The sequence below is a fragment of the Ascidiella aspersa genome, chromosome 7, assembly GCF_963924565.1.
Source record: "Ascidiella aspersa chromosome 7, kaAscAspe10.2, whole genome shotgun sequence".
Lineage (NCBI taxonomy): Eukaryota > Metazoa > Chordata > Ascidiacea > Phlebobranchia > Ascidiidae > Ascidiella > Ascidiella aspersa.
This window is the reverse complement of record NC_139453.1, coordinates 19,321,198-19,339,744: the sequence shown is the minus strand read 5'-3', so window position 1 is coordinate 19,339,744 and position 18,547 is coordinate 19,321,198. Positions and strand designations below refer to the sequence as shown.

General features: G+C 36.2%; 1 protein-coding gene across 1 annotated transcript; it reads right to left on the bottom strand.

The window, feature by feature from the left end:
* Positions 1-737: 737 nt before the first annotated feature.
* On the bottom strand, positions 738-11,603 carry LOC146138167 (partitioning defective protein 6-like). The gene is made up of 5 exons (XM_083393536.1): positions 11,492-11,603; positions 3,253-3,478; positions 3,000-3,185; positions 1,991-2,172; positions 738-1,690 (listed from the first exon to the last, which is right to left on the bottom strand). The coding sequence occupies exons 1-5, from the start codon at positions 11,561-11,563 to the stop codon at positions 1,229-1,231; spliced, it is 1,128 nt and encodes a 375-aa protein (XP_083249662.1). The 5' UTR covers positions 11,564-11,603; the 3' UTR covers positions 738-1,228.
* Between the last annotated feature and the right edge of the window lie 6,944 nt (positions 11,604-18,547).

The following is an 18,547-nucleotide window of genomic DNA, read 5'->3' as shown; positions in this document are numbered from 1 at the left end:
TAAAAATTGTATAGCATTATGGCCTTTGAGTAAATAAAACATGATGTTACCCCAAAACTAGGGTAAGTTCGGACATTCTCGCGGTTATCTCGGACAACCTGCTTAACACATTCTGTTTTAACAAAACAGAAGCGAAATTCACAAAGCCACTAATTTTACGCATGAGCAGATAGATTTAGCGCATGAAAGGGGAATATGAAATCTTACAACCGCTGAAACGCTAACCGAACCGAACAAGGTGGACTGAATTATATGGAATTTGCATTCCATGAGGATTCTTCGAATGTCAAATGATATCGGATCGGTATCGATACTTGATCCAAGTGGTAGGCTATAGTAGGTTATATGTACTCGTTCGATACTAGGCGTGACTCCATAATTGTAATACGTGCCATCGCACCCTCTGGACTCTAACATAAGTGAAACCTCTCTAAGATGAAACTGAAGAATATAAAGAAACTGTGGTGTTCTTAAGGTAACTTCCTATGACGTCACGTTTCAACGTAACTTTGTAATGTTACGTTATGACGTAACTTTGTGACGCCGCCTTCAAAATAAATCATGGTTGCCCCTTTTTTTAGTTGATTTACGATGATCTTTTAGGGTTATAAAGATTCCCTTTGATCTTGCTTTTAACAAATTCAGTTTCAGATTTCAAGTCGAAAGTAAATTGCCATAATTTAAGTTACTTACGGGTCCCAACGGTCTCAAAATATACCTTCATTATATTTTCATGTTAGTTTTATTGCTTGTTAAAAAGGAGGTGACATATATGCGCACAATGCAAACTGCAAAGCAAAAAATACATAACATCACAATATGGTTGGGCTTCTAATAAATAGATCTTGCAGCAACAAATAACAGTTTAGCACAAAGCGAAGAGTTTGTAAAAAATAATATAACCTATGAAGTTATAAAAGCATGAACAAAATAAGTTCCAATTTTTATAGTGGTTTATCAATGTACTTTATGCTACATTGTAGGGAAACCTATATATATATATATATAAAGTTAAGGATATCCCAAAAGTTATCAAGAAAAATTTATTAATAAATCGTATGCAAAAAAACAAGATCAGTTTATTTTTCTACAAATTAATGAAATATCTCAATTGCAAGCAAAAGAAAAAGTAAAAACAATAAAAATATTTCATTTTGTAATTATTGGTTTAAGAACATCAAAGTATACAGCACCATTCAAAATAAAATAAAAAAGCTCATTCTGCTACTCACAAAGTTAATGTGTTGTTGTTATGAGTGTCATTGCTGCGCTTTGCTCGAACAGAGTCTCTGTTTTTCTTCTGCTTTCGTTCACTGTTATCAACATCTTGTCTCCGGGATGGCGAAGCAGAGGATCTGGGAGAAGGGGGATAGTTGCGACCAGACATAACCTCGCCAGATCGATTAAGTTTGGGTGATCCATGTTGTGGAGATGGGCTGGGTGAAAGTTTTTTGTGGCGACCATCGCTGCTTCTGTCAGAAGTTCTAGCTTTTGAGGAGACAGAAGATAAATCTTTTACGACATCTGCATCTTCATCATCATCTGAGTCATAGTTGTGATGTTGGGGTGAAGCAGATGCCCCAATATGATCATGGGATTTTGACCTTGGTGGAGCTACAGTGTTCCGCATACTTGCAGGTTTTACAGTTATTATAAGATTAGTGCTGTTGGCCACCATCATATCTGTAACCTGCAAGCAAAAAATAGTAACAATCATGCACACACACACACACATACATGTATATATAATATATAAATTCTAAGATGACAGGGGACAAAAACTGGGTATGTGCCTCTATGCACTGCACTTAAAATAACATGAATTACATGGGCACACTACACAAACACAAATTGGTTTAAAGAAGTTAATTTATGTGACTTATCCAGTTGAGACCATTATTTGTTTATTCATTTATACCCACAGTTAAATCTAACAGGGAGTATTGTTGACCTAAAACAAAGGAACAGTAGAACATTCTATTATCCTTACTTGGTCAAGCGATTTGCCATTTACTTCAATACTGTTGACTTCAAGCACCTCATCATTTACAGCCAGCAGACCGGTCATTTCAGCTAAACCTCCTTGTACCAGACGTGAGATAAATATACCAGGGACCTTTTCCAGTCCATTGTCAGACATTCTCAGACTCACACCATCACGAATAAAAAAGCCTGACATAAATGTAAATTGTAAAAAATTTGTCCTCATTGAATCGTGGAAAGTGTAACTTAATAGTAATGATTTGCTAATTGCCAGCAAAAACGGTAGACAAGGAGTTATTTTGTTGGTCATAAACCATAAACCTAGTTTTATTGATTAAAATATAACACTTATTCTTCTATTTTGTTTGTCTGATAGCCAGGTAGCTTGGCATAAAATATAAAACATACCTCCTAAAAGACGTATAGAACATACCTAATGGTATAATGCGGGGGTTGGGAACCTTTTCAGATAAGGGAGCCATAAAAGCCAAATTTTCTTGGTTGTATTTCAATGAGAGCCACATAACCCTTTTTTAACATTTAGTTATATGTTTGCAATAAATAGTAAATTGAGCAGGGCCGTTTATTTTGTTCTCATTTAAAGGGCAGAACATGCTTTGCACCAACAATGAATTAGTTAAGTTTGCACAACTTTGAAAGAATAGGGCCTTTTGGATGTTAAGAGATTCCTTTAAACAGGATAACAGTCTCAAAATCAAATAGGATTCGCGCTAAGCGCCGAAAATTTGCTACTGTGTGTAACAAATAGAGAAATATAAAGTTAGGAAAGCGGCCATGACCGCGTGCAGTTTTATTAAAGATCAGACTACAAAATGATAGCTTAGATTTTTCTGCAAGCAAGATTCTTTCATCAAGAGAGCCATACGGCGTTATAGCCATAGGTTCCCGACCCCTGGTATAATGTTTACTAAAAAGCTGGGTAGGCTATAAAATGTTTATGCCTCAAAAACCTAGGAAACTTTTATTGTTTTAATGAATGTTTCAGAAATTATTACCTAAAGGTTTATTTACTCCATGATTGTGTAATCGAACTCTTCTCAGGGTTTCTGGCAAAATATCAACATCAATGATTGCTGAAACTGGACGGAAATCTTCAGGAAAACTAATTTTAGGAATCGCCTTTTTCCCCTTTTTTCTGCGAACCGTTGATTGACCAAATCCATTTATCAGATTGATATTATCTGCAATAAATTTTTGATCCTTATTTAATAAATTTAAAACTCCTGTGGTTATGTTGAATATATATACCTTTTCTGTGTACATATATCTTCATGCAACAGTTCAGACACGATTGTTTGGCTTTGGTAAAGTTTTCCTCATTGTTAATTGGAAGAAGATCACTGTGTACTGGGTCAGTGTACGTTATCACAACATCAAAATTAGTTAAATGATGAAGTGACTGTATGCGGTGAAATAAATCATCAAAATTATCACGATCGATATCAAGTGGAAATCGACGGAACTCTGCCTGGTACTGCAATGTAAGAAAATTATCAAAATAAATATATTGATTTAAATATATATATGCTCATATATATATGTAGGATCCAGTGTTCCAGCTAAGCGCATTTTTTTTGCGCATTTGTGCAAAATTTTGGGTACTTGCGCACTTTTTTTCACGGAAGTGCGCAAGCAAAAAAAAAAATTGAAAGTTGTTTTTTTACTTTAACTCGACCTCCAGTCGTCTCCTGAAGTCCCCATTATTACTATTTTGCAAAGATTGTTACATATAATACCTCATGTACCCCATTTTTGCCTCACGAATGTTTCAAATAAGTGCCCAAATTAGTTTTATCCGAGCTACGTACGAAACAAAAAGTGCCCAAATCAGTTTTATTTAAGCTACGTACGGACAAAAAAGTGCCCAAATTAGTTTTATTTGAGCTACGTACGACCAAAAAAGTGCCCAAATCAGTTTTATTTAAGCTACATCCGTATGAACAGAAAAGTGCCCAAATTAGTTTTATTTAAGCTCTGTACGAACAGAAAAGAGCCCAAATTAGTTTTATTTGAGCTACATACGACCAAAAAAGTGCCCAAATTAGGTTTATCCGAGCTACGTACGGAACAAAAAGTGCCCAAATCAGTTTTATTTAAGCTACGTACAGACAAAAAAGTGCTCAAATTAATTTTATTTGAGCTACGTACGACCAAAAAAGGGCCTAAATTAGTTTTATTCGAGCTACGTAAGACCAAAAAGTGCCTAAATTAGTTTTGTTTTAGCTAGGCAAAAAATTGCCCAAATTAGTTTTATCTGAGCTACGCACGGACAGCAAAGTGCCCAATTAGTTTTATTTGAGCTACATACGATCAAAAAAGGGCCTAAATTAGTTTTGTTCAAGCTATGTATGGAACAAAAAAGTGCCCAAATTAGTTTTATTTTAGCTACGTACGATCAAAAAAGTGCCCAAATTAGTATTTTTTTGAGCTACGTACGGAACAAAAAGTGCCCCAATTAGTTTTATTTAACCTACGTACGACCAAAAAAGTGTTCTAATTCGTTTGCTTTGAGATATAGCCTTACGTGCGAAAAAAGTGGTTCTTAACTAGGGAAGGCGCTCACACCCAAATAGAGCGCCAGCAAATTCTCAGGGCATCGCAAGTTCTGCTATAAATATTAACTCACTAAAAACTATGAGATAGATGTAATAATACTTGACCCACCCGAACCCAAACGATAACCAGTTCCCTAAGTCAAATAATGTGCGTTAATTTAATAATTATTTAAACGCTGGGAAAAAGCCCAACTCGTGTGGGCATAAGATAATTTCTAGTCCAGGTTATATAGGATTGTTACGTCACACATTGATGTATTCTGACCGAAAGTGTTTATATCAGTGTGGTCCAACTGCAGGCCTCCGCTTTTTTGGCCCGCGAACTGATAGTCAGCTTTGCTTCTATCTAGCAATATCACTTCAATTTTTGCTATTGCAATTAACAAAAAAACTTTGTGAAGGATCCGTTGAGATTTCATAACTACCGTAGCTGAACAAAGGTGTACATCTATAAAGTTAGTATATAGCGGTTCGTAACCTGGTCATCTTTTGAAACAAGATAACATACTGTTTAAATCAACGTGTCGAGCACGAGAAATTTGTTGTGTGGCCAATGCGAAAACCCTCCTGAATTTACAGTTTAGCGCCAATTCAACCAATTAAACTAAAAAAATGTTCGCGCTTCAGGCGACCAACACCATGCTTTCCTATTTTCAATATGTCCAAGTGATATATAAATGAAAATTCCGAATTGCTTTTTGTAGGGCGCGAAAGGCATTGGAAAATTACCAAAGGATGTGCGGCTGAAAAAAGGTTAAAAACCACTGCCATAGGCTATGTATAATTTGCCAGCAATACGATTAAGAATCGCTATTTAAAAACTTTGGCCCGCAAGATAAAAAAAAATTGTTTTTGGCCCGCGATGAAAAGAAGTTGGACCACGCTGGTTTATATTATTACTAAGTCAATGCACATTATTTGGGTTAGGGTGCTCGTTAGCGTATGGGCTCGGCTGGCAGGTATTATTAAATTTAATCTTCTTAAGCAGATTTGTTAAGTCAAATTAGTACATTGTCCCCAGAATTCAAAGACTACAAGTCAGACTTTTTCATCCTTGGATGTTCTAATTGTTGTATACCTTTGCTTAGAACTCCACTAATTCCTGACGGATTTATTAGCAAATAAGAACTTTTCATGTTGTTTTTTAATGCTAAAAGGTAAGGACTTTCCAAAGATAGGCTTATTTTTTGGTAAAACAGTGTACAAAGCAAATTACAATATATTCCCCGAAAAAGCAAAGTTGCATGGTGTGTCAACTAAAGGAGTACGTTGAATTTATGTCAATATGAACAGGAAAGATGTGAAGACCAAATTTGTTTCTAACTAAAGTTATCCCTTTAAAAAATTGCTCTCCCGCACATATTGCTCCTCTCCATTGCAACGAAAGCATCCGTCCGACAAAGCAAGCAAAAATAATTACAGATTATATTTAAGAATTAAAAAAACAAAACAACTAATTATTAGTAAGGAAAGCAAATTGGCATATTAACAGACTGAAACTAGACGGGGTGCGGTTGTTGTATATTTTGTCAGGGGGTTTATTTTCAGGGCTTAGTATTTATTTTTATTTTGTTTTAATTTTTTTTTTAAATTGATTTTATTTATTTTTTTTTATTTTTTTATATTCATTTTTTTATTTTTTATTTTTTTATTTTATACTTTTTATTTTTTAATATTTTGTATTTTGTATTGTGTATTTTATATTATATATTTCATATTTTGTTTTTTATTTTCCTAAACTTGTTTCTGCAAGCAAAAACAGATATTGGCCGAAAACTTCCCCACTTTGATGCGAAAGAGGTTCAAATATGGCGTAGTATTTGGGGAATGATCGAAACATATATTTGATAAATAGAATTTACGTAGATAATGTGTATGGCCATTTTACTACATTTTGGCCAGCTTATGTGTTTGAAAAGCAAATATTATCATTCTCCTAAAGACTTGGGTTTAACGCCTATGGTTTGCAATACTTTTGCAAACTTTTACTCGGTAAATTTTTACCATGGGTTGGTCCGAGCAATCACTGTTAAAACAGACTTGAAATCTGTAGTTTCAAACAATATGAAACACACTATTATGTGACTAATACGCAAACTATTAAATCGAAAGTTTTGGTAGTTGTTTAGGCCTGATATTGGTATGTTGGTTGGAGCAACATGCACAACAGGTGCTAACAGAGAGGCGTACACTGCCTTAAGATTTCAACACTTGATTATTAGGCGAAGCTTATCGCAAAGTAATTGGTCGCCCCAAAAAATGCTGACGCCGCATTTAAAGCAAGCATTATAAATGTGTCGCCGATATATTCTGCCTTGAACATCCCTACTCGAAATGCTTCCCAGCGTTAATTGTACGGTGGGTGAAACTTTATTCACGGCCTTACATCTTTTTGTATTACCGCGACAATACGATGAAATACGATTTGGAGAATATTGGAAAAATCGTATTTGGAGAATATTTGCTATTTGCACCTGTTCTGTAAGTTACTCCAATCTAACATATCAACACACAATTATAAGTTGTGTATAATAATTAGGGATGCTCAAAGTAGAATCCCAAGGTATTCTAGAATAATAGGTTTCGAATCTAGAATAACGAATCCAGAATAGCGAATCCTAGTATATTTTTATTAAATTATTTAACCTTAATTTTGTTTGGGGTAGGGATTAATCTTAATCTACCCTACAGGACCCACAATCACAACAATAAATTGCCAAACAATTTTCTAACATGTGTACATTATAATAAAAAAAATCTCCCATATGTTCAACATTCTTAACAAAGTTCTGTCATTTGAAGCAGTTGTGTAAACCGTAATATGTCAACTGTCCAGGTTGTTGCCTAAACTTATATTTTAGCCAATAGTGAGTACAATGCAACACTGCACACAGAAGTCTTAAGCAATTCGGTCCTGTTTTTTCAAGCATTGTTGGGTCTTGGGGCTTATTTTTTACTAACGTGATCTGTTATGCAGTCAAATAATGCACTGCAAAGAATACAAAGTTACTATTGACTTTTAACGAATTTTTGACAATTAAACTGCGCATAACTGCATAACCTCGCTGAATATTGGCCTAAAGTTGACCTTAAGTAACTCTATAGCGCATTTTGTGGACGGCCAACACATTTTACAACGTAATGTTACTTTTGCAACTTAACGCATTTAGGGAAATTGCGAACTCCACACCAGACATTACACGTTAGCCGCTCGCCCAATAACGCTTGATTGACACTTAATTATTACACGAAAGTTATCGCGAGACGCGGTAATTGGTCGCCCGAAAACGCTGACATTGCACTACCCGGTTACATTTAAAGCAAGCACTGTAAATTGGTCGCCGCACCGAGAGGCCAACTTATCACACGGGTTTGTGCAATTAGGCGCGACAATCGGCGGTAAAACATTAAATTATATCGGTTCCAATTACCCGAAATAAACGGCAGAATTGGATTCGAATCCCATCTGGATTCGAATCCCATCTGGATTCGATATTCTACTTCGAACATCCCTAATAATAATATAATAACTTAAGGCTTTGAAGCGAAAGGGGTTCAAATATGGCGTAGATTTTGGGAAATGATCGAAACATATATTTGATCAATAAAAATTTACGTAGATAATGCTTACGGCCATGTTATTACATTTTGGTCTGCTAGCTTGTTTAAAAAGCCAATATTTTCATTCTCTCTAAATGATTTAACAACCTCTATGGTTTGCTGTACTTTTTCCAACTTTTACTTGGTAAATTTTACCCATGCCTTGGTCTGAGCAATCAATGTTGAAACAGAGTTTAAATCTGTAGTTTTGAGCAATATGCAAACACGTTTATGTGCCTAATAAGCCACGTTTTATATTCAAAGTTTTGCCAATTTAAATCCAATAAACGCAAGATTCATTTATTTATGACGCCATGTTATGACGTAGCTTTGTAACGTCGTCGTTAAGAATACGTTAAACTTAAGCTTTTTGTTGTTGCGGCCCTTGTATAATTATATTTGTTTCTAAAGGCCTGGTGTTGATATGTTTGAATGGTGCAACAATTACAACAGTTGCTAACAGAGATGTGTCCACTGCCTCAAGGATTCGCATTTAAATTTGCGGTGGTAAAATATTTTGTGTTGTAAGAGCAATAGGTTTTTTTAATTAGAGAGGCCTCTTTATGAAAGGCAAGTCGCATGCGCCTAGTTTTACTAGGCAAGCCACTTCGAACAAAAACGTTGCACGCGCAGGACAATGAGGCACAGCAGGGATGCCAGCAGCCGCCTCGTCGCGACGCGAGCTGAATAAAGCAAGTGAATGAAAGCATTCTGTATTGAAGTTTTTCTGCCGCTAGATAGTAGTAGATAGCTGTTATGAACTAAAACGATGACGTAACACTTTTGTTTTTTGTCCCCCAATTGGAGGTGCCTAGGGGTGCAGCCTCATAAACCTCTACATAGCACCTTCATACCACTCTACGCCATGTTTGAAAATTTGAAAGTTCTACGATGTTCACTTTTTCTATGGACAAAAATCGGTCTGAAACATGCCATAGCAAACCATATAAAACCAAAAAAACAAAGGCAAAAACAAGATATGTCCCGAAAATAAATTTTCGGCCCATATAAATAGTGAAGACCAAAAAAAAAAAGATCTCCCGCCTATCCAAAAACCTGCGCACATGGTAAAAACTTAGCGGGAACACTGGTAGGATCCCATTGTTTATTCTGGATTGTTCATGCATAAGTTTTTGTCTTTCAGAACTAACTTCAGTTCTAGTTTTAAGCTGTGGCAATTCAACAGCTGAATTAGATAATTAATAATTGTCTCAAAAACAGTTAGTTGAGTTTTAGTTAAATTGTTTTAATAGCCTATGATAGGGGTCAGTAACCTACAGCCCGCCAGTGTAAATCATCTGGCCTGTCACTTCTTTTACAAACTGGATTTATTTTTCTATTTAAACTACATTTATTTTCTATTTTAACTACATAAATGCAAATTTTTGTTTTTTTTAAATGTAATTAGACACTAATAGCAAAATATCCTAGATTCGGCCCTGATTACCAGATATTGTTAGTGAAGGATTTTCTAGTTTTACTAGTCCATTCAATTAAAAAGTGTACCACTGCTACAGAGGATGTGTGATTCTTTCCAGGAACTAAAAGCAATCAATTAGGTAAAAACGTTTAAGAATGACTGCAGTTTAGAATAAGGACAAGTTAGTGCAACCCTATAGATCAGCGTTTCTCAACCGGTGCGCTGCGGCGCACTGGTGCGCCATGGAAGGCTGTCAGGTGCGCCGCGAGTCGGGATGTTTAAAGTAGAATCCCAAGGTATTCTAGAATAATAGGTTTCGAATCTAGAATAACGAATCCAGAATAGCGAATCCTAGTATATTTTTATTAAATTATTTAACCTCGATTTTGTTTGGGAAAGGGATTAATCTTAATCTACCCTACAGGGCCCACAATCACAGCAATAAATTGCCCAAACAATTTGCTAACATGTGTACATTATAATAAAAAAATTCTCAAAGTTACTATTGACATAACGAATACTTGACAATTACACTGTGCATAACTGCTTAACCTTCCTGAATATTGGCCTAAAGTTGACCTTAAGTTGCCATATAGCGCATTTTATGGACGGCCAGCACGTTTTACAATGTAATGTTACTTTTGCAACTTACGCATTTAGGGAAATTGCAAACTCCGCACCTGGCATTACATGTTAGTCGCTCGCCCAATAACACTTGATTGACACTTAATTATTAGATGATCGTTATCGCGAGACGCGAAGTAATTGGACGCCCGAAAAAACGCTGACACTGCACTACCAGGTTACATTTGAAGCAAGCACTACAAATTGGTCGCCGCAGCGACAGGCCAACTTACCACACACGTTTGTACAATTAGGCGCAACAATCGGCGGCAAATCATTAAATTATATCGGTTCCAATTACTCGAAATAAACGGCAAAATTGGATTCGATATTCTACTTTGAACATCCCTAGCCGTGAGCAAAAGAAAAAAAGGATTAAATGTATAAAACATGAATTTTTACTTTTCTATTAGGCTTAGCTCATTGATTCCACAGTACTTTTAAGTAGAAAACACATGAATACCTACAAAGCAACAATATCTAAGTCAGATTCTCCATAATACCATATTACTAAGACCACCGACATAATAACGCCAAATATGCATTAATGACCACGACAGAATAAAATCTAAAATAGTCTAGATAAGACCTAAACATGTCGAATTAAGCTCCAAATTAATGGGAATAAGACAAAATTATGCCCAGGACTGTAGCAAAGGGGCATGGGATGATTGGGGGACACATGTCTGGCATTGGCAGTTTGCTGTCAACATTTGGGTGCCGCTGTTTTGGCCCCGAATTTTTTGCCTCTGTTTGGGCTTATAGGCGGTAGTTGGTGGTGTTAGCAATTGGGCTAGGGTTAAATATATTCGGGGAGTTGGTGTTAGTTATGGGTGGTGTTTGGGGTTAGATAAAAGGTTGTATTGGCTTGATTTTGGCCATTTAGGTCGCCATTTTTACGCCTTATTCCTAACCGGCTTTTAAGTCTGGATCTCTTCAAAGATATGAAACTATAAAGCCTATATATATAATAAAAAATGGCAAGCAATCGACGTTTTCAAATAGTTCTAGGTGCGCCCCAAGTGAAAAAGGTTAAGAACCACTGCTATAGATAAATATTCAGATAGAAGTATTAAAGTCAAATTCACAGCACGAGACACTCAAAGTCGGTTTGCGGTAACAGGAGCTATCAGGGTTTGAAGCGCAATTAAATCTATATTTAAAATATCAAATCCCGGTCACATATTTTCTCATGCTACTTTTTATGCAGCTCTTGGTGTAATATGCACCGAATACATTTATCAACAGTGCGACAACAGACATTACTTAATTTTGAGAAAATATATACCTTGCTTTTTACTTGAAGTAATGTTGCATGAGCTGGTGATGAACCTCTCGATCCCAGGGCAACCTTGTCCATGTTAAGCAACTTTAATAAAAGTTATTTGAATTGTTGTTGTTTTAATGCTTTTAAAGAGCTATTACAAATAATATAAAATAAAGGCTTTAATAAAAAATTAAAATGAATATTAAACGAAATATACCAGTTTACTATTTGTATATATAGTACAAAATGGTATATATATTAAAAGAAGATATTTTAAATGAAAATATCAAGTCAAACATTTTTTTTACATTCACGATGAACCAAAAAGTTTGTTGGGTGCAGGTTTGGTCAACAAATTTAAAAGTGCCTAAATTGTCACATTTCCCATTATGGGTATAGGTATTAATAATATGATATTATAGATCAGGGATGTTCAAATGATTTCTGCCATGATCCACCACAGCCAAACCTGACAACATGATGATCCACCAAATACGAATTGTAAACATATTGGACACGCTTTAATTTTTATGTTGCTTCGTTTATGTAAACGTGGCAAGTTTACTAGTTAATGTTGTGTAGTGTATTGGAAACGCACGTGGCGAGCGAAGCGAGCGCGATTTTTTTAGGTATACCGGCATTTCTTTTAAATTTCTTGCAAGTTTTTAATACATAGCCGAAAAAACAATATGTTAAATATATATGTTCAACATTTTTTAATGCGTTTTCCATTAACGGTAACAAAGCGCGCTGATCTAGTTCAAAAGACCGCATCAAAACGTAAACAAGCCGGACGTAGAAAGATGATTCGCGCGAAGTGGGAAATTTTTCGCACTTACGAGTTAAAATAGTCAAAAAGTATTTGGACTCGTATCTAGTTTGTCAAAGAGGCGGCGGGCCGAATGAATTACATTGGCGGGCGCATCCAGCCGGCGTGCCGTAGGTTGCTGACCCCTGTTTTAGACTTAAGGTCTTACAATAGCATCGAATTGGGGCTTTCTGTCGCTGTCTGATATCCTCAAACAAAGAATTAGAAATTCTCTCTAATCACTCACAAAGATTAGAAATTCATTTAACACTGACAATTGGTATTCACATGAAAACACTGTAGAAAGTTTATTTTTTTAAGACTATTAGAAGATCCGCACAAAACGCTGAAAAGATCCGGATCCGGATCGCGATCCGCCATTTGAACATGACCGTTATAGATAATTTCACTTTAGATATTGCTACTTGGTGGGTCTTATTATGTAAAACTAAATGAATGACCTTTATGGCAGTGCTTGTTAACCAATAGATGAGTGACCTGAAATTGCGCTGTTTAACTTTTATTATTGAAATTGGTTCTAAGCAAGATTCATAAAAAATTGAAAAGTTAATGTAAGCAATACAAAGTTAATGTAAGCAATACAAAACATGACTAATATTATTTAAAATACAACTTATAAACTAATGGTAATGTCTTATGGTACGCCACTATGGAAAGTATGGCAAGTGCACCCGTGATTTTTTTCTCAACAGACTAGATCTGATGCACCCCTGGAAATTAAATATGCACCCGGTTTTCCTATATGTTATAAAAGCGGGGTGCACTTTTGACCTCTGTTGCACCCGGTCACCCCAACTGTTTCGGCCGTGCACCCACGAGATCTCGTCGAGATCTGCCATACTTTCCCGATGGGATGGTATGTTTCCTTACAAAAATGAATAAAATTGGGTTACCAAAGTTTATCTGTTATACTAATGCTTAATATTTAGGTCACCATGAAAAAAAGGTTGTGAAACACTGCTCTATAGCAATTAGCAAACATTAAAATATTTTTAGGTTTGATTGTAAACCTCAGGGTGCTGGTCTACAATCCTACCACAGCGTTATCACAATTATTAAAGCAACGCACATTATCTGGGTTAGTGTTTGGGTGAGTCAAGTATTATTATATTTAGTATATATTAATATTGCTTAACCTGCCAAACCCAAACACTAACCCGCACCCTAGCTCAAATAATGTTCGTTCAGATAAAATTCTTGACTAGCGCCCAGCACCTTTTAATACCAACACAAGGCATAACCAAGCAGAAAATAGTATTTTAATACACTGCCAGATAAATAAGTTTGGGATTAAAACTAAAATAACATATAATACGATCAGAATCAAAACTATAACAAAAATATAATTGTCACTTCAATTAAAGTAAAAGCGTTTTTGATTTCCACCCAACAAATTTACTTTGCTTTACCCCTTTAGCGCCACCAAGTCACATAACTACTAAGCTGCCCAGTATTACCATAGAATACTAACTACATTTTCTTTATTATGATATTACACTTCAGCAAGGGTGTGCAACTTTTGTACCTACGGGCCAAATATACATTTTCCTGCAGGATTTTTTATTTTCTGTGGCATGAAATTTATAAGATGATTTAAAGAAATATCTTACAACACCTCGTAATACATTCTTCGTTTGAAGCACAGAAGAAAAGGACAGTCGAATCGTTTCTGTCCAAAGACGCCACATCGCCCTTCTAACAGCCGTAAGGTAAAAAACCTTGCAAGAAAAGCCCCGAATCTCTCAGTCCCCTTAAGCCAGTGGTACTCAAACTGGGGTCCGCGGTCCTTTTGGGGTTCGCGAGACAATTTTCTGGGACCGCGAAGCACCTAACAAAAATCAAAACGACGCTCCTAAAGAAGAAATTTTTTTGTGCATTCAAATTTTCAGGGAACTTAATTTTCCAAACAGGCTGATTAGTTGTTTATCCACGTTATTGTACGCTTCGAGTTAAATTGCGCATTGTGACGTCATAGTCTTGCATTGTGCTAATGGGAATTACGTTTTTATAGCTGCTGCGTTGCCACTGTGAGCTGTACGGTAACGGTTTTAAAACTGTACATGATTGCTTTACTTAAATAACGTGATTCGTTAGAGGTTAACAAAGCCGAGCTGATAGCAAAGAAGCAAGTGCACCCGTCCCATTGATACTGTAGCGTTATAAGTAATAATTAGTGGATAATTTGGAATTTATTGTATTGTGTATTTATCAAATATTTTATGATTTGTTCGTTTTCACGCCTTTTACCAAACACTCGCTGTCACACTGAGAACAAAGCATTCGGCTGTTTCACATATGAATAATGTTATATCGTGACACATATTTTCGTTATAGATAAAAGTATTTCACCTGTGTGAACGCGTTATTGTTGCAGTTCCCGGCTGCCAAAAAGGCTTGGGTTATAAATCATTTCCGCTTTCTCGTGTCGCCTTCTCTTTTTCATGCAAACTTTCAACTTGTATATGCGAAACCTATATCAATATATATCCAGTCTTGTCTAGTCAATACAGTGAGTGGTTGTGCTTGCCGGCATTAGCCGGTTTGCCCATAATAGCCAACACAAACTGTGTGGAATTGTAATCAGACAACAGCAATACATATTGAAGCAATAGCGAGGTTGATTGCCGAGGCAAATTAGTTTAATGAGACTTGTAATTAAACACGCATGCTTCAATACCATTAAAAACATTAACGTGTTATTTTGTGTTTATTTGTTTATATTTTTGATGGACCGTGAGCAATTTAAAAAAATTTGGGGGGACCGTTGCTTAATTTTTTTTAAAAAGTTTGAGAACCACTGCCTTAAGCATCACTCATCATTCTCGCACCTTGAAGTTGTTGGCTACCACAGACGCATCCAAACTATATTTTGATGGATCGTTTTGCTTCAAGATGTCCTCGAATTTACAGGTCTCGACAAGGAACTTAGGTCTATTGCATACAGGGATTAAAGCACAAAGCAACTTTGCGGACAAGACGAACCAGGATTACTTCACGACGATTTGACAAACCAACACCCCAAAAAACAATTCAGGCTTTAGTAGCCATAAAGCCATATTTAACCGCGTAAATTTTACGGAGAATCTTAAGCAAAAATGCAACAAATCGCTATAAACTTTTTTAAATTAGTTAGAGAAACGTTTGCGTCTCATTAAGTGATATTAATTTTTTTCTGTGTCAAGTAATAATATGAGGCACGTAACTAAACAGTTTTTTATGTCAATTTATGTTCTTACGCTATAAAAGCAATGCGCGCAGTTGGACTGGGGCCAATGGTATCTATACAGTTGGCATATTGTTTGCAAACCTAGTCGAATCTCAATCGCACCCAGGAAGTCGAGGTGAACCAATTTGAACAAAGTTTTAGAAACCGGTTTTGGGAAGATTTACCCATAAGAGATAATACTGTATATTATATACACTATGGCTTTACAACTATAAATTCTACCCTTACCAGCCATCTCAACACCGAAATGAGCTCCTTTATCACCCTCGGTGATGCGTTAACCCTCATTGATTCCGACCGAACACCCTGCACCAAAACATACACTCGACGCGTCAACAATTTCTATTTCCCCTTGACCGTTTTTTCTACGTTAACTCTAACATTAATTTCCATTAACCAAAATCAATTAACCACACCTTAATCCAAAATCTTTTTCAATACCATGACTTAGTTAGTTACTCTTAAACATCTTTACTCTATAAACAGCCCTATTCAACCTTCAAACATTGGCAAATTAAGGAAACAAATAAATACCCTAATACCTGCAAACTTTGGCTACCGCTTCCATATTTTATATGCGCTATATTATTAAGAACTAAAAAAGAGTATTAAAATGAAAACCAATGGAAAAGGTTGATAACATGGGAAACAACGTTTCTTATAAATACCCCTGTCCCCATGGGCGCCCCCACGGGGGGGCACTTGCCACCCCCCTGGAATTTAAAATGAGATTATTAGTATTATTTGTAAGTGTAATATTGTATTACTCATGAAGGTTAAACATATTATACATTATCCAGGCGTATCCAAGGAAGGTGGGGGTTCTTACTCTCATTTTTGTAAGTGATATTATCGCTTTTCATTCGTTTTTTTCATGGTTTAACAAACTGTTCGAAGCGGAGTGCTTTTTAACTAATTGGGTCACTCGTCTTAAGCTACTGCGAAACCAAATCGAGCGCAAAACGCCGTTTTTCGTCCTTTGTTTTGTCGACCGTAAACGCTGGATAGTTTTTCTCTTTCGCTATTCGTTTAGGTTGACTGATTAGCAAGTGTTTATTCGACAATTGACAAAGCTAAGTCAAACCTTTTTTCTTTTTTCTCGCTAAAAAACGTCGAGTTAGACGCAGTTAATGCTCCTCGCTGTTCGGTCTTTGCGCAAATTTCCGATGTTGGTGTAACATCAACATTTGTGTAACTGAAGCAGATTCTTAAAATGAGGTATGATGGTGACTGTCGTGCGCGTTTCAAAGTCTCCATTTTTATGTAATTAGAGGTAACGCAAAATATGCTCTTTAAGCATATTCTAAGACAGTGGTTCTTAACCTTTTATGGCTTGCGGCACACCTCAGAATTAATAAATAGATTACGACACCCCTACAATATGTTTTCCATAGGTAATAAGGATGTGACAATAAACGGAACTGAAATAACACACATCAACTCTACTTAACGTTGGTTATATTTGGATTTATTTCACTCTAATCTTACATAAAAAGTTGAAAGAGTTTAGCAAAAATCAGATTTTCAAAGATCCTCTATTTATTCCCCCCCCCCCCCTGAAGTTAACGATTGCATAATAAGCAGTTTCGCCGCTGGCGCCTGACAGGATTATCGACGACGCACGTGTTCGCTTTGCGTCTAAATCTGCTGGACATTAGTTTGGCGTTGTATGACGTCATACTGTCACTGTTTTATGACGTCATTATTCATTAACGTCAGACGAAAAATTGACGTCAGGGGAATTCGCCAAGTTGAAAATTCATTTTTTTTCTGGATTGCCCCCCCCCCCCACTGGAAATTTTCTGCAGGTGTCTCTGCCTGTCCCCAGTGTTGTAATGACTATAAGTCAGGGAGTCGAACCGTTTGACTTTTCAGGTTCGGTTCGGGTTTAAAGATTTTTTCTGTATCCAGTTCAGTTCCGGTTTCGGTTTTAAGCAATTTAAAAGTTCCGGTGCAGCTCCGGTTCGACCATCGTTATTTCAAAACCGGTTCACAAAATCCGGTTCGGATACAATACAAAGTTGCGTTAAATCTCAAAATGTGGGCCGATAAATTTAGAGAATAATCTTTGAATTGTAAGTCATAGTTACGTGACGTATGAAAAAAACAGCAATTCATTATTGAAAATCTAAAAATTAAAAAAATCAACGTTTTATTTATTCAATATTCATATATTTTTCATAAAATTTCGAACATGGCGTAACTTGACTCTGTAAAATAGAAGTTGTGACGTCATGCTGGAGCGAACCGCTTATATTTACAGGTTCGGGTTCGGTTAAGATTCAGGTACTTTCAAAATATACGGTTCATTTCCGGTTCGGCTCCTTAAAATCGTACAAAATCCGGTTCAGGTTCGGTTACGGTTCGGACAAAATTGACCCAAAACCGTTTCATAAAGTTCCGGTTCGGTTCCGGTTCGACTGCCTGCTATAAGTGCACTAAAGTCACTGTTTTCAAATGCCTTAACTTAAGTATTTTCGGAAAAATGACTAGAATTGACATGTTATTTGAACACATAACTTAGGTCAGTGGTCTCCAACTTGTGTGTAATAAATAGTTCTTTTTACAAAAAAAGAGAGATGCGGTAGTGCAAATTGTTTAGCTTGGAATGGGAATGTACACTGTTTGGTGTGCATTTTTGCTAGTGCACATTTTGTGTAGGCTACAAATGTGCAGCATTAAAAGGGTAGAGACTTTAAGCAAGATAAGCTACGAACGCAGCTTGCCACACATAGAATACTTAATTTTTTTGTTTTTTGACGATCTTTATGTTTTTGCCGCCTAATTGTATTTCGCCATTCTTTATCCTTTCACCTGTTAAATTTAGCCCGGTAGTTATATTTTTTTGGCGAACTTTAGGAATAATTGTAATTTACCTGGACCATTTTGCCATTCTTTTCCCTTTCACCTGTTAAATTTAGCCCGGTATAATATTTTTTTGGCGAACTTTAGGAATAACGATGATTACCGCATTCGACCCTATGGAATATCGGAAATGTCGGATGTGCGTCCCCACCCATAG